Source organism: Topomyia yanbarensis, chromosome 1 (genome assembly GCF_030247195.1).
Source record: "Topomyia yanbarensis strain Yona2022 chromosome 1, ASM3024719v1, whole genome shotgun sequence".
Classification (NCBI taxonomy): Eukaryota; Metazoa; Arthropoda; class Insecta; order Diptera; family Culicidae; genus Topomyia; species Topomyia yanbarensis.
This window is the reverse complement of record NC_080670.1, coordinates 56,047,883-56,061,796: the sequence shown is the minus strand read 5'-3', so window position 1 is coordinate 56,061,796 and position 13,914 is coordinate 56,047,883. Positions and strand designations below refer to the sequence as shown.

The 13,914-nt window shown below is 43.0% G+C and overlaps 2 protein-coding genes across 11 annotated transcripts in view; one reads left to right on the top strand and one right to left on the bottom strand.

Annotated features, from left to right (window-relative positions):
* LOC131677661 (alpha-1,6-mannosyl-glycoprotein 2-beta-N-acetylglucosaminyltransferase) overlaps positions 1–13,914 on the top strand; it is a 216,088-nt gene that overhangs the window by 155,817 nt on the left and 46,357 nt on the right. For all 10 annotated transcript variants that reach the window (XM_058957575.1, XM_058957572.1, XM_058957573.1 and 7 more), the window contains one exon: positions 119–279. In XM_058957575.1, the coding sequence (XP_058813558.1) occupies positions 119–279 (161 nt within the window). The remainder of the gene's footprint in view (positions 1–118; positions 280–13,914) is intronic.
* Positions 275–13,402, bottom strand: LOC131677662 (uncharacterized). The gene is made up of 3 exons (XM_058957579.1): positions 13,200–13,402; positions 1,097–1,211; positions 275–915 (listed from the first exon to the last, which is right to left on the bottom strand). The coding sequence occupies exons 1-3, from the start codon at positions 13,265–13,267 to the stop codon at positions 358–360; spliced, it is 741 nt and encodes a 246-aa protein (XP_058813562.1). The 5' UTR covers positions 13,268–13,402; the 3' UTR covers positions 275–357.

The window sequence follows — 13,914 nt, the reverse complement described above, 5'->3', positions numbered from 1 at the left end:
AACGTGAAAATAAATTTAACTAGCATTCCTTCACCAGTTTCAATTTACTCCAACTAATCCGGAACCAATTCAAGGCTTAACAATTTTGTTTCTCCTTTCCATGTCGCCCCCACCGCAGGTCAAAATGGCAGCCAGCTTGGCTCTGGTGAGGGCGCCCAGCGGTCAGCCAACATCAGCGAAATCCTCCGCATGATACACCGCTACAACGAGCTGCAGACGATCCTGAACGAGGACATCTTCGGTCCGTTACAAAATGATTCTGTGATAATAGTAGTGCAGGTGAGTAACATCCTTTTCAATTAGTGCTGCATACAATCCAACCCAGTTCGGTTCGCTGCATGTGTGTGTGTTGTATGATTACATTTTTGCTTGACAGCAACCACACGGAAAGAGTTCGTTAATCTGCACCCGACAGCTGCTGCGTAAGACCTGCTGTGACGTGGCTTGTCCCGTCACCATCAGCTGCTGAACCGCCGCCGGCCCTTTGGTTCCTAGCGAAAGTGCATAGTAATCAGTTTGCTCACGGCAATAGTGACACTTTATTCCTTCGGGATCGAACGCCTGCCTTTCCATGGCGGCCACTACCGGCTGAGTTTCGAATTCGCTCGTTAGGTCGTCCAGCTCGACAAACTCAGACTGAAATGGAAACTCGAACGGTGCCAGCTGTTGGCAATCACTGGCGCTACCGCGACCACTATAGCAGTCCAAGTCCAGCAGCAGTTGAGTAATTTTATTCCGAACCAATGAACCGACACGAACGTTTGACAGCACCGGCAGTTGACGCTGGATTGTGGCCGTTAGCAGAGCCCAATGGTTGGCGTAGTTGACGGCAGTCCGCTCAAACCGGTTGAATTCTTCGGGCCGCTCGATCTGGTGGCGGACGGTCTGGCGGGCAGTTTCACATGGTAGCAGGGACTGTTTGGAGCGTAGAAAGAAATTTATCTATTAATCGATAGCACGAGTGGGTTGATAGAGAAGATAGGGTTTTCTGGTTATAAAGTTATATATTGAGTGCATTTGAACGCGAAATAGGTTTTGCTTTATTTTCTTTAATGTCTTCAAATACACGAATAATTAAATAGCTATATGTACTCACAATAACGGTTGACCAGAACTTCCGCCGCGGTACAACCGTCAGCAGCAACTTCCGCAGCACAATCTCGCACAATGTGAAAAGTGTATCCGGTGAGATCCACAGGCATCGTGGTATCCTTTGCGGGATGTTGGTGGGATATGAAACCGCCGTTTTGTGGCAGCGCGTTCAGAAGTCGAGCCGGCAAAAGTAAATGGCAGGTTATTGTGGAAGAGAACGAAAGTTTTGTAATTGTATTATTATGTTTCGCGTACAGGAACCGAGGCTAAGGTATAGTCAAGGGAAAGTTTTGGAGGCCGCATAGTCAGAAAATAGTAAATGAATCAGTTTCGTATTCTCATTCCCTTAACGTTTCTGCAACGTTTTGTAAATTTACTATGATAACGGTTGGCTAGTCCATATTGCACATAGTAAATATTTTATTATTAAGGCTTTCTTCCGAGGCTTGGTTGTCCGAACTGAAATAAATCAGCCTTGGTCAAAATGGAGGAACCGTGAGAACCGACAAAAGAAAGTCTGTCTTCACCAGGAGGTATGTTGGGAGACTTGAGCGATTCGTAGTTATGCTGCCTAAACTCGACCCCTGCCAACAAAAGACAAAAGACTAGCCTGTAGGATTTCAAGCCTCTTTCTAATGCCCCTACCACTTCTAGTTTTCCGATCTGTATACTTCACATCCTTGCTCTCACTTGAGTACTATAGCTCCAAATTTTTATAACTTTCCACCAATCTCTAGCTAATTGAATGTAGTTAAAAAAGTAAAAAATATATTTGCTGTTTGGCAGTTCTTGTGGCTTTTAAATTATAATAGTAGTTAATTTTTTTAACAAAATCCTACCTATATAACCTACCTTTAAAACTAACTTAATACTAACACATTCATTTTGTCAACATGAGGCCTGAAGATCAGATGTCTGTCTAGAGTCAGACCGAGGTTGATCACTTCGTCGGACCATTGAATGAGGGCGTCGCCAAACTGAATTTTACAATTGTCAGACGGAACAAGCCTTTGCAATCTCGAATGCGGAAACAGGTCTTGAGTTTTGTCTCATTGATTACAATGTTCCAGTTCGTGAAATATGCAGTTAGGATATCCAGGCCCAGTGGCGTAGTAGCGGGGAGAAATATTTTAATGGAATTTGAAAAATTTAACATGCTTAACAAGAGTGTGCCTTCTCTAAATTTCATTAGCAAAAGATATCTTTTGAGAATATTTCCTTGTAGTGTAAATTGACGACAGACCTCGGCACCTGAGAGTTAAATGGCTCATCTGTATCGTGACAAAACTGAGAGCTAATTGGTTCACGAAATAAACATCGGTACTTTCACCACCTGGAAACTAAATGGCTCAAGTAAGCGGGTTTCGGGAGAAATTCCGCTACCGGAAAACTCTCAGTCGGATTTAGGTGAGTTTAAAGCCAGGGACTATTCGAGTAGATTGCGACATAGCTGGGAGCTGAATGGCTAACGGAATACGGAGCTAAATGGCTCACAGAAACCAGAACTAAATGCCTTGCAGTAACTTACCGCTGGGTAATATCCGAGTGGAGTTTGGAGCAAAAGGGTCTCAAGTACGCAGAGGATCTATATAACTTAATAGATAGAGAGAGTGACAGAAAGCAAGAGGAATAATTAGAACTAAATGGATGAATGGTCGAGCCATTTCATAATTCAAGCGAGGCTCCCAGTTAACTTCAGAAAGCTCGCGAGCAAAAAAAGGCTTCGTGATCGCCAAAATCAACGGCGTCTTTGTGTGTAGCTGTCACGCAGCTACAAGGTGGCTAGTGGGGCAGCTTAATGTTGGAACAGTTAACCAAGCAGTTGATCGGCCGATGGTTCGTAGTCATTGGTGGTGACTTCAGTTCTTGGGATGTGAAATTGGCAGTAGAGTAACCAATACAGGAGGATTTATCCTGCAGGAAGCTCTAGTAACCGACACAAGAGGATGTATCCTGCAGCTCAGGAAGGATGACCTGCGAGCGAAAGTGGAAGGCTTCTTCGTTGAGGCACTTCGGCCGACCAGCGAGCCCGAGAATGTTTATGCGGATAATCTAATAAGAAGGATTGTGACGGCCTGTGACGCCACAATGTTGCGAAATCTGGAGCCACGCAGTAAACGGCGTCTAGCCCCTGGTCTGGTTGAAATACCAAACGTGGCGCTAAAAGCTGTGATCCTAGTATATACGAACATGTTCAGGATGGTGCTGCAGAAATGGTTAGATGATAACAACTTCTCCGAAATGTGGAAAGTACAGAAACTGATGATGCTGCTACAGCCAGAGAAGTCACCGGGAGATCCCGCCTCGTATAGGCCTATATGTCTACTGGATACACTCAGAAAACTCGGAAAACTACCCGACCGGTTGAACTTCAACAACCACGTAGACCACTTCTGCGAAAGTTCGGCAAAAGCAACGAACAGGATAGCGAGAATCATGCCAAACGTCAGCGGTCCAAGAAGCACGAGACGTCTGCTAGCTAGTGCTTCGTTATCGATACTGTGATATGGGGCTCACGGTGTAGGTGCTTCTCTGAAAACCAAACGGAACCGCGAAAAGCGGTACAGGACGTTCCGACGGATGGCCATACGAGTCGCGAGCGCGTACAGAACAATATCGTTGGAGGCAGTATGCATTATCACCGGGATGATCCCCACCTGCATTGCCCTGGAGGAGGTTATCGAGTACTACAATCGGAAAACACCAGAAACATGAGGAAGATGGTGAGAGTCGATTTGATGGCGAGGTGGCTGCAGGAATGGGACAATACAGAAAAAGAAAGGTGGACCTATTGGTTTATCCTAAACCTGTTGACATGCTTCAATAGAAAGCACGTAGAGGTGAACTTCCACCTGACACAGCTCCTGTCTGATCACGGTTGCATCTGGAAGTATCTTCATCGGTTCCGGTACACAACGTTAACGTTGTGCCTGGAGTGTGAGAACATCGAGGAGAAACCAAAGCACGTGGTCTTCGAATGTCCGAACCAGACGCCACGCTCCACCCGCAATCTCCGGACTGGCCACGACACCCTACCGGTGGGCCCGAGAGAAATTTATTTAAAACAGAAGAAGAATCGGCGTCTGGAGAACTTTTTCCGTCGGGGAACTCTCCTTCGGCGTAAGCAAAATTTACCGCCGGGGACTAGATTGAGTAGATGGCGATGAGACATCACCATTTGCGGATCGTCGGGCACCACTGAACCGAACGCCTTGCTCCCCCGGATTGACCTCGGAACAAGGCTTATTGAGTCGGTTTCGGGAGAACTTTCGCTGGGGAATTCTAATTCGGAATAAGCTAGGTCCATCGTCGGAGACTAGACCGAGTAGTACGTGAACAACTCGAGAGCTCAACGAGGAAGTGGTGCCAAATGGCACAAGAAAGGAGCCAATGGGCCTAAAGGAGTTGCGATGCTAAATGGGACCGGGTCGAGAGCCAAAGGGCTAAAGAATTTTGCGGTGTTAAATGGCGATAGCAGTTTCGCCGATTTTTATGTTGGAATGTTTCGGATGTATTATCCAGCGTTAGCACCGACCAGTGAATTATCGGTGGCGATGTTGGTAGTGAATATAACCAGTATAAAATAGACCCCCGATATGGATATTCTCGTCGGATACTTCGGTGCGAGAAAGTTGTATTGATCGACTTCGAAGTCGGCAGCAAGAATGAATGTATTTCGGTTCCGCCTTCTGTTACTCAAAATCTCGTGTCACGCGTTGAGATCCCCTGCGGCCTCACCTTGCGTCGCATAAGCTTGGCTAAGTCACTTTTTAATGAAGCCGGCGATCCGTCCTTGATACTAATTGGTTTAGGACAAAGGGACGCGATGATGATAATGAGGCCAGTCGAAGTGGCAACCTCGATCCCGATCGCTTAGATTCAGTTGAGTTCGATGTTCGGCAACAAGCGGCACTGGATGTTGCGCCTCACAGCAACAGCCACTCCGCTCCTACAGTATTGGATCTATGGAGGCTTAAGACCCGATAGTCTGGTATGTAGATGCTTACTTCCAGCTTCAGATGGGTCTCTGTGGTGATAGCTATGTTTATCTGCTGCGCGTTCATGAAGTTGAGCAGCTCGATATGCTTGTTTCGAAATGAGCGAGCGTTCCAGCCGTTGTACTCATCCAAACTGGAACAAACAATTTTTGTCCAGGTACTACAGAGCTTGAAACAAGGTTTATATCCCTGCTATTCAAACTCAGCTCTGAGTTCGGCGATGTTTTTACAGGTGTGAACAGCGGAGGAATGCGCTGCTTACGTGCGACGATTTCAATGCTTCTTTTCTCCCTACAGCGCACTAGTTGCTCTGCAGGAAATTATTCCTCGTATCGTGTACAGATGCGTCCGGCTGCTTGCGGCGCTTCCTATTTGTGTCACCACCTTCTTCGCTTGGACGACCACGTCCAAACTTCTTTTCCTTCGCGAACTCAAGCAGACCCGCTAACGCACTCGAAATTAACGGTTTATCCACGGCGTGTGCATACGAATGAACGATGTAAGTAATTTAGAAAGGAATTATTTGCATGGTTGCAGTTTAGTATGTTGCCTTCTGAGGGGGTGAATGATTTGTTTGTTTTGAAAAATTCGTTGTATTTTCATAAGCACAATTGCCGGACACTTACTGGACTTACTGCCTTGCAGAAATGCAATTGCATTTCCTGATTTTTGGATCCTCATACATAGAAGAAACTATCTGAGGGGATCTAAAATATATGTTATTGTTCCTGACCCAGTGAGGTAACGAGCTATAGGCTTTATCAGTGGGGTTAATTATTCCTTCAGAAGTGAAGAATTCTGTTTACTGTTTTGTGTTGTGATGGTTTTGTGTTGTCATTTTCCATTTCCCTACCTTCTACTGTATCCTCTCCTCTGCAGCAAAATGAAGAGACGATATAACAAGGCACAAATCCCCAAACAACAACCAATTTATTCTGATTTATGACGGAAGATCCCAATATAGTTATGAGAAGCACGACAGAAAACGACATCATTGCTACCAAACACGATGTATGGGACCATTCATAAATTACGTAACGCTTTTAGGGGGGGGGGGGGGGTACGACAAGTTGTGACAAGTTGTGACATAGGGGGGAGGGGGTGTTAACTAGATCGTTACGTAACATGTTTTCATCGAAGAAAAAAAAATTTTTCTTGGAATTTGTTACGTAACAGGGGAGGGGGGGATGGAAAAATTTGTGACAATTTGTTACATAGGGGGAGGGGGGAGTCAATTTTGGGCAATTTTTGCGTTACGTAATTTATGAATGGTCCCTATGCATCAGAAAAGCTCGCAGCAAGCCAATTTTCTTTGAAGATGTAGAAGTTTCACAAGTGATTCAAAACTCTTGTGCGCACAGATCTGTTCAATAATTGTTTCATTCTTATGAATACACAACACACATAACTACACCCGTTTTAAAGCATATCAATCAAAAGCGGCCACACAGCAATCGTCAACCGAAATAACAATTCTAATGTAATGAAAGTTGCTAGTCCAACTCTCCTACCATACGAATCAAGCCATCAGTCACCGTCAGCCGTAGTAGTAGGTAAGCTACGGTAACTTTAATTTTCATTAAAAATTAATATTGAAATATAAATCGAAAAACTTTTTCTGCTTCGCTGCTTTCGCAATGCACGGTGCTCGCACAGCTAGAAAGGACTCATATATACCGCATTAAGTTGTATTTCACAATATTAGAGCCTCTGCATCCCTAGAAAATTACTTCTCGCTGACGCAACGAAACGCAACTGAAGTAACAATAAGCTGGCGCGCAAGGTACTATAGGTATATTTAATACCGGTGCTATATAACAGCATCACGGCATGGTATCTGTACGTGCAGCGATGTGTAATCCTGGTAGGGCAACGAGCGCAGGAAATTGAATTGATTTCTGTCGTTGTTTGCAACCAGTGAGCTGATTTGTATGAGAAAGTAAGTGTGTAAAAGGAGGTGCATACACACAAGTTTCCAAACGACCGATTCCCATGTAAGTTCCCACTATTTTTATAAACATTTCTAGCAATTTGAAAGAGTCGGATTTAGTTAACCTATTTCAGGTTTTTGGACACCACGTGTAGAGAATTTGCTTTTAGTTTTGGAATGTATTAATATCCGCGGCATTTCTTATCTCCAGGTAAAGTTTCATATCATCCGCATAAATTATTCAGGAAATACCGTTCGCGTATAGAATAAACAATAGAGGGCCTAAATGGGATCCTTGTGGAACTCCTAAGGTGACTTTAATTGGATTAGATAGCTTTCCTTTAATTTCAGAACGTACCAGTATGTTAGTGCTGTAAGCCTTTTTTATTTATTTATTTATTTGTTTATTTGTTCCGATCTTCGGTAAATACCGTACAGATTATATAAAAATAACATACTATCTAAATTCTAAATTATAAAGAATTCCTAATATCATTTTTTTTATTTTTTCCTTTTTAGTTAGTCACATTTTCTTCTTTACATTTTAACGACATTGAATTAGCTAGAGATTACTGGGTAGGGGAAGTTATGAAAATTAGAGCCATAGTACTCAAGTGAGAGCAAGGATGTGAAGTAAATAAATCGGAAAACTAGAAGTGGCAGGGTCATTAGAACATGCTTAATATCGTACGGGCTTAACTTTTATCTTCTGCTAATGAGAATCGAGCGTAGTTATGCTGCCTAAGCTCGACCCTCATTGTGAGGTTTCGTTGAAGTTGTGGCAACATCTATCCACAGGATTGTTTTGTCCATAAGCAGTACGGTGTCAAAGAGGACGGTTTCTTAGAGCGCGAGGAGGTACACACATTAATCTCTGCAAGAATATCTGGGCAGTCAATATTACTACACACCATATCGAATGTAAACATTCTTAAAAGAATGTGCAGCGAAACTATAATGTCGGTAACACAAACAGCAGAGCACAGCTACTCTTGAAAATGGCTGGAGGGAGATCCGTTCCGCCATAGGAAGTACTGCTATAGCGGCACTAGGTACAGCGATTCAGAATCGAGGTAACGACTGGTTCGATGACGAATGTAAGCAGTTAATCGAGGAGAAGAATGCAGCACGGGCGAAGATGCTGCAGCACGGAACGAGACAGAATGTGGAGCAATACAAACAAGCACAGAACGGGCAAACATCGGTCCTCCGGAAAAAGAAGCGCCAACAGGAGGAACGAGATCGCGAAGCGATGGAACAACAAAAACGGTGACAAGTTGCATCGCTGCAACTACCGTGCGATCACACTACTTAGCGCCGCCTACAAGGTCCTCTCCTAAATTCTTTGTCGCCGATTGTCACCATTTGCAAGGGAGTTCATGGGGCACTACCAAGCGGGATTCATGGGTTCCCGCGCCACCACGGACCAAATATTCGCGATACGGCAGGTTCTGCAGAAGTGCCGCGAATACAACGTGAATACAACAACAATGTGAACCTCCCATTCCGAGTCCGGATTGACGGTGACGAAATCGAATTCGTGTATTTGGGCTCACTGGTAACCGCCGACAATGATACCAGCAGAGAAATTCAGAGACGGATCTTGGCGGGAAATCGTGCCTACTTTGGACTCAGGAGGACGCTCCGGTCGAACAAAATTCGCCGCCGCACGAAGTTGATGATCTACAAGACGCTGATTAGACCGGTGGTCCTCTACGGCAACGAGACCTAGACTATGCTCGTGGAGGACCAACGCGCCCTTGGAGTTATCGAACGAAAGGTGTTGCTACCATCTATTGTGGCGTGCAGATGGAAGACGGAGCGTGGCGCAGGCGAATGAACCATGAGTTGCATGAGCTGCTGGAAGAACCATCCATCGCGCATACCGCAAAAATAGGACGTTTGCGGTGGGCTGGACACGTCGTAAGAATGTCGGACGACGACCCAGTGTAGATGGTTCTTGAGGACGAGCCTACGGGAACAAGAAGACGGGGCGCACAGCGAGCACGGTGGATCAACCAGATAGAGGACGACCTGCGGACCCTTCGAAGACTGCGAGGCAGGCGACAAGCAGCAATGGACCGAATGGAGTGGAGATAGTTTCTGCATACAGCAATAGACAACAAGGCTCTAGCCTGAACGGTAAGGCAAGTAACTCAAGTAGCATGCATCTATCGTTATAACGTGGTAGATGGGCAGGGTCATTTCTTAGAGCATATCGCACAAAACATTTTTGTACGCATTCTAACCGGTTTATTTGGACGTTATCGTGAGGAGCCCACACTTGCGCAGCATTCTCCAAAAAGCTTCGCACCAATCCGCAATATATAAATTTTAGTGCGTAGAAATCGTCAAAGCCGGTGATATTTCGCTTCAAGAAACCAAGTGTTGCGAATGCCTTCGCCGTGGTTGCGGTCTCGACGTTCGACTAAATCGGCGTAGTTCACGAAAGCCAGATCGAGCGTCCGTCCATTTGCGTTAGTGAGAGAGTTGATTTGACACAGTCCCCCAGGGATAGCTAGATAGAGATTCCGTGATAGCTATCTCTTGTTCGTTTGTGGCATTTACAGGCAGGTAGCATTTGAGATCATCGTCGAACATCCATCTGAGATGGGGAAGGTTGTAATCACCTACAATGAGTACACTGTCTGAACTACTAGCTTTATTCAGAATTTGTTGAACGGCAGAGGAGTGGGCACAGTACAGGTCTGGAGTGCTGTTCGGCCGCAGATATATTCAACAAATATACAATTTGATAGTGGAATGCGCACAATAACTTGTTCCAAGCATTCAAAACCAGGCATTTTTATTCCAGTGCCGGTGATATTATTTTTAGCGCGATAAGAACGCCGCCTCGCAACGAAGTTGACTAGAGGAAGAGCTGCGATCGCAACGATAAATTGTGTAGTTCAATGAAAGTTCCGAGTTATATATGTCAGCGCACAACCAGGTTTCTGTGAGAACAATAACATCATAATCGCAAGAGGAGAGCGCCAGCAAGAAATCCTGAGTTTGCATTCTCATGCCTTGGACATTTTGATAGTAGACGGACAATAAACCGTCCGCTTAGAATTGGAATTGGTGTCCGACTTAGAATTGGAATTGGTGGCTTGAGTGGACAGGCGAGGCAAAGTTGTGTCGATGAAGTGTCGATCTGAAACTTGACTTATTTGGAAACTGGCAGCATGTGACGGATGAGGCATTACTTTACTGCCTTCGGTGTTCCTGCTGTCGGTTGAGGACTCGTGGAATCGGATACCAACGGGCCATGTGGAAGTAGTCATTGTTTTGTCTTTATTATCAATAGGCAATCCAGCTTTGAAGGAAACGAATGTTAAGGTGCGCACATCTCTACCTTTAGGAACCAGTTTGTGCACTTAGACGCTGTGGGTGTCCAGTCTTGACTTGACCATTTCTGTTACCGTAACATCTGGCACCGGTGCCATCACCCCGGGCAGGTACATCCAGAGCCATAGCGTGCGGTTAGCTAGGTTGGCTCCCGAAAGGACGCCAACCTTAGAGGGAGGGCGTAAAATTTTAGTATGCTTTATAAAATAAGTGAGGTTAAGTCATAAAATAAGGCAGGATAGGAATATCATTTCCAGGTACACACAAAATGACTATTTGAAAGTCGCACTGAAAAAGAAAGCCAACATAGACGGCAAAAAGGCGCATAACTGAGACTCTACCAAAGGCACCAGAAGACTACGCTACGGTCCCGGTAGTCCAAACAACGAACAAGAGAAAGACTACAAATTTCATCAAAAATAGCGAAAATTAAAGCAAACTTTTTCCGCTCATTTTCTCAGTGTCATAGAACCAAGGGAAACGGAAATGTGGTCATGGGCAGTAAAGCAGGCCACCTTAACTGTTGCAAAGATCGTACAGTAAGCTAGAATAATTATCATCGAAAGTATATTGACGGCCTCTCAAAAGAGAAAATTGTCTGCCTCTCAAGAAATAAAAAAATCCTACAAAGACCCACTTGCTTGTAATTACTGCAATACTACGAGGCACAAACAACCGATCATGCAGACGGTCCTTATCGAAGAAGACGCAAAGCAATCTCGCCAAAGGTCATCCGACACTAGTTTGATGGAAAAAATATATGTGATGTGCTACTACGAAAATTTTGAGGAAGACGAAAATATATAAGTAAACTTGAGAAAGAGTGTTGTAGTTGAAACTCTAGGCAAACCAAGAGCTATCATGTTTTATGACCGGATCGAACGTAGCCTCAAACCGGATTGATAGTCTTCTTGGCACGTTTCCTTTGCTTTATTTAAATAATAAGATCAAAGCATTTCATGTCGCTACCCCACTGATACCCAATGAAACGCAAAAACAAAGCGTGAAAAGCGGTTGTTCGAAAGCCATGCTGCGGCTCTATATGTTACAAAATAATCGGACTTATTCCCAATTAACCATTCGCAGAACCAATATCCATCATAGCTTGATGGTTCCGTTAAAATAACCCAATTACTGCAGGATGTATTTCATCATTTAAATTTTCCTATCAATCTATTTGCAAATTCCTACCCCAGGCTTTCCAGGAACCGCCCAACGAAATCTCCATCATTGTCGATGGGGAATCATGATATGTTTTTCATGCCTGCTGGGAATAATGAATGTCGAATTCAAGGAAGATATACACTAGAGTGGGACATGGTTATATGAAAAAAATAAAATTTTGCTCCGAGTAACTTTTTTGGGTTCCATTTAGCTCCCAGAACAACTCTGCAAATTTTTAGCTCGATCGGTGAAACTATATTTTTGCGCCCACGGTTTAAAGTTTACATGGGATTTCGAATGGGGAAATTGCCTTTTGCAAAATAAATCTTCCAAGAGTCGCCCGTTACCTCCTAAAAATAAATAGATGTCAGATTTTTATAGAAAATTTGTCAAGGAACCAAAGTCTAGAAGAGCGCGAAACGATCTGATGCCTGTGGAAAAAGTTATTAAGCAAAAACCGAATGATTCCCTGAAGATTGATGAAAATTTCACTTTTCATAGCATCACTGCTTCAGACGGTCAAATTATATACAAAAATTTTAACTTTCTCTTATTATGTACAAAATAGCCTTAATTTATCTCTAGAAACTCTTGGGAAGTGGCCAAACAGTATAGATAAATGATTTAGACACATAAAGAGAAGATTAAAATAAAATTGCGTATAATTGGACAACCAACAGCAGTGGTGCTAGAAAAAATGAATATTTTATCAATCGTCAGAGCATCAATCGGTTTCTGCTTAATAACTTTTTTCTCAAGAGTCAGATCTTTTCGTGGTTTTCGAGACTTTTTTTCTTTATCAATGGATTTCCTATGAAAGCTACTTAACGATTTATTTTTAGGAAGTAATGGGCGACTCCTGGAGGAATTATTTTGTGAAAGTCCCCATACAAAATCCCATGTAAACTTTAAACAATGGGCGCAAAAATATAGTTTCAGGGATCGAGCTGGGAATTTGCACAGTTCTTCTAGGACCCAAATGGTACCTAAAAAGTTGCTCGTAGCTAGAATCTAACTTTTGTCCCACCCTAATATATACATAGCAGTCGAAAAAAGACCATCCTTTGACTTTTTTAAAGAAAGCGATTAAAAATTTTGGATCGGGAGTTTTTCTATGTAAAAGTTCAAAAAATATATTGTGTTTATTCTATTTTTCTATTACACATTCTTCTTCTGTTTGTCATAGGATTTTGTTGAGTTGGTTACATTTTATTAATTGGTGATATATTAACTATTTTGTAATTTAAAAAGTATCAGTATTTCACGGCATTTCGAAGAAAGTATCACAACCTCGACAATTTTTTATTTTAATTTGATTTTAAAAAGAACTTTAACATATTCCTGACCGTACCTTTAGATAAGAAAACTCCCGATATGATATTTAAAAGAATTAACAACAATGACTTTATTCCACCTAGTGCATATCCTCCTTTAATTGCCTTTGTATTTACTAGCTAATTGCATTATTATCATAATAATATGAATAAATGTAATGCGATCTAATTGCAATGTTTTGATTTTGATTGGAACTGATTCAGCTACTTTTTAAATATTGGCGCTGTCACACTTTTCGAAAGATAAACAATGTGCTAATATTTCCGACAGGGCGAACTTTTCTCAAAATTCTAAGAGATTTATAAGTGTTGATCAACCCAACCAAAACTCACTTTGTTCGGCGATAAATCTTCGATTTAGGCTCAAAGTTTTCGGGCAAACTGAATTGTATCACTTTCATTTTTTTTCCTCTCCCTACTCCTACTATCACCTGACACCTTACACAGCCAACGCAACACGATTGTGCAAATATAAACACACTAATCCACCGGCACCACCTGTGCAATCGATCGCACCGAAAGGGCTAACAGTCGATTGACGAATGGCAGGACTTATTTTCCGCCTCCACCAAATTGCCAACGGATGTTGATTTTCCGTTTGTTCTAGTTTCGTGAAAACACATTTTTCGGTCGCTTTATGCGCGCTGTTGCTCTTCCGCGCGCCAGACACGCCTTGATCCTATTTATAATTTGGTTATGCTTTGGTTCGCCCATCTGAAGAAACTGGGGCTGCTATGGGCTATGCTATATGCATGAATATGCTTTAAAGCAAATACCGACCGATAAGAGTTCGATTTATTGTAGCCTTGGCAAAAGCTGCCTGGTTTGTCACATTTTCGTGCAGACCAAAAGCTGTGAAAAGCGTACAAATAGAAATAAATTCAGTGTAGCACAACCGCCAGGTTTTCACGGAAACGGGCTTAGCTGAACAGATGAAATATATTTTGATATCTTGTTACCGACAGAATGTACGAGTATGAAACCGTTATCTACAATGTTAATTTTTATGAAGGTTATGCCAAAGCTACAATGTTATTTTTTTATATAG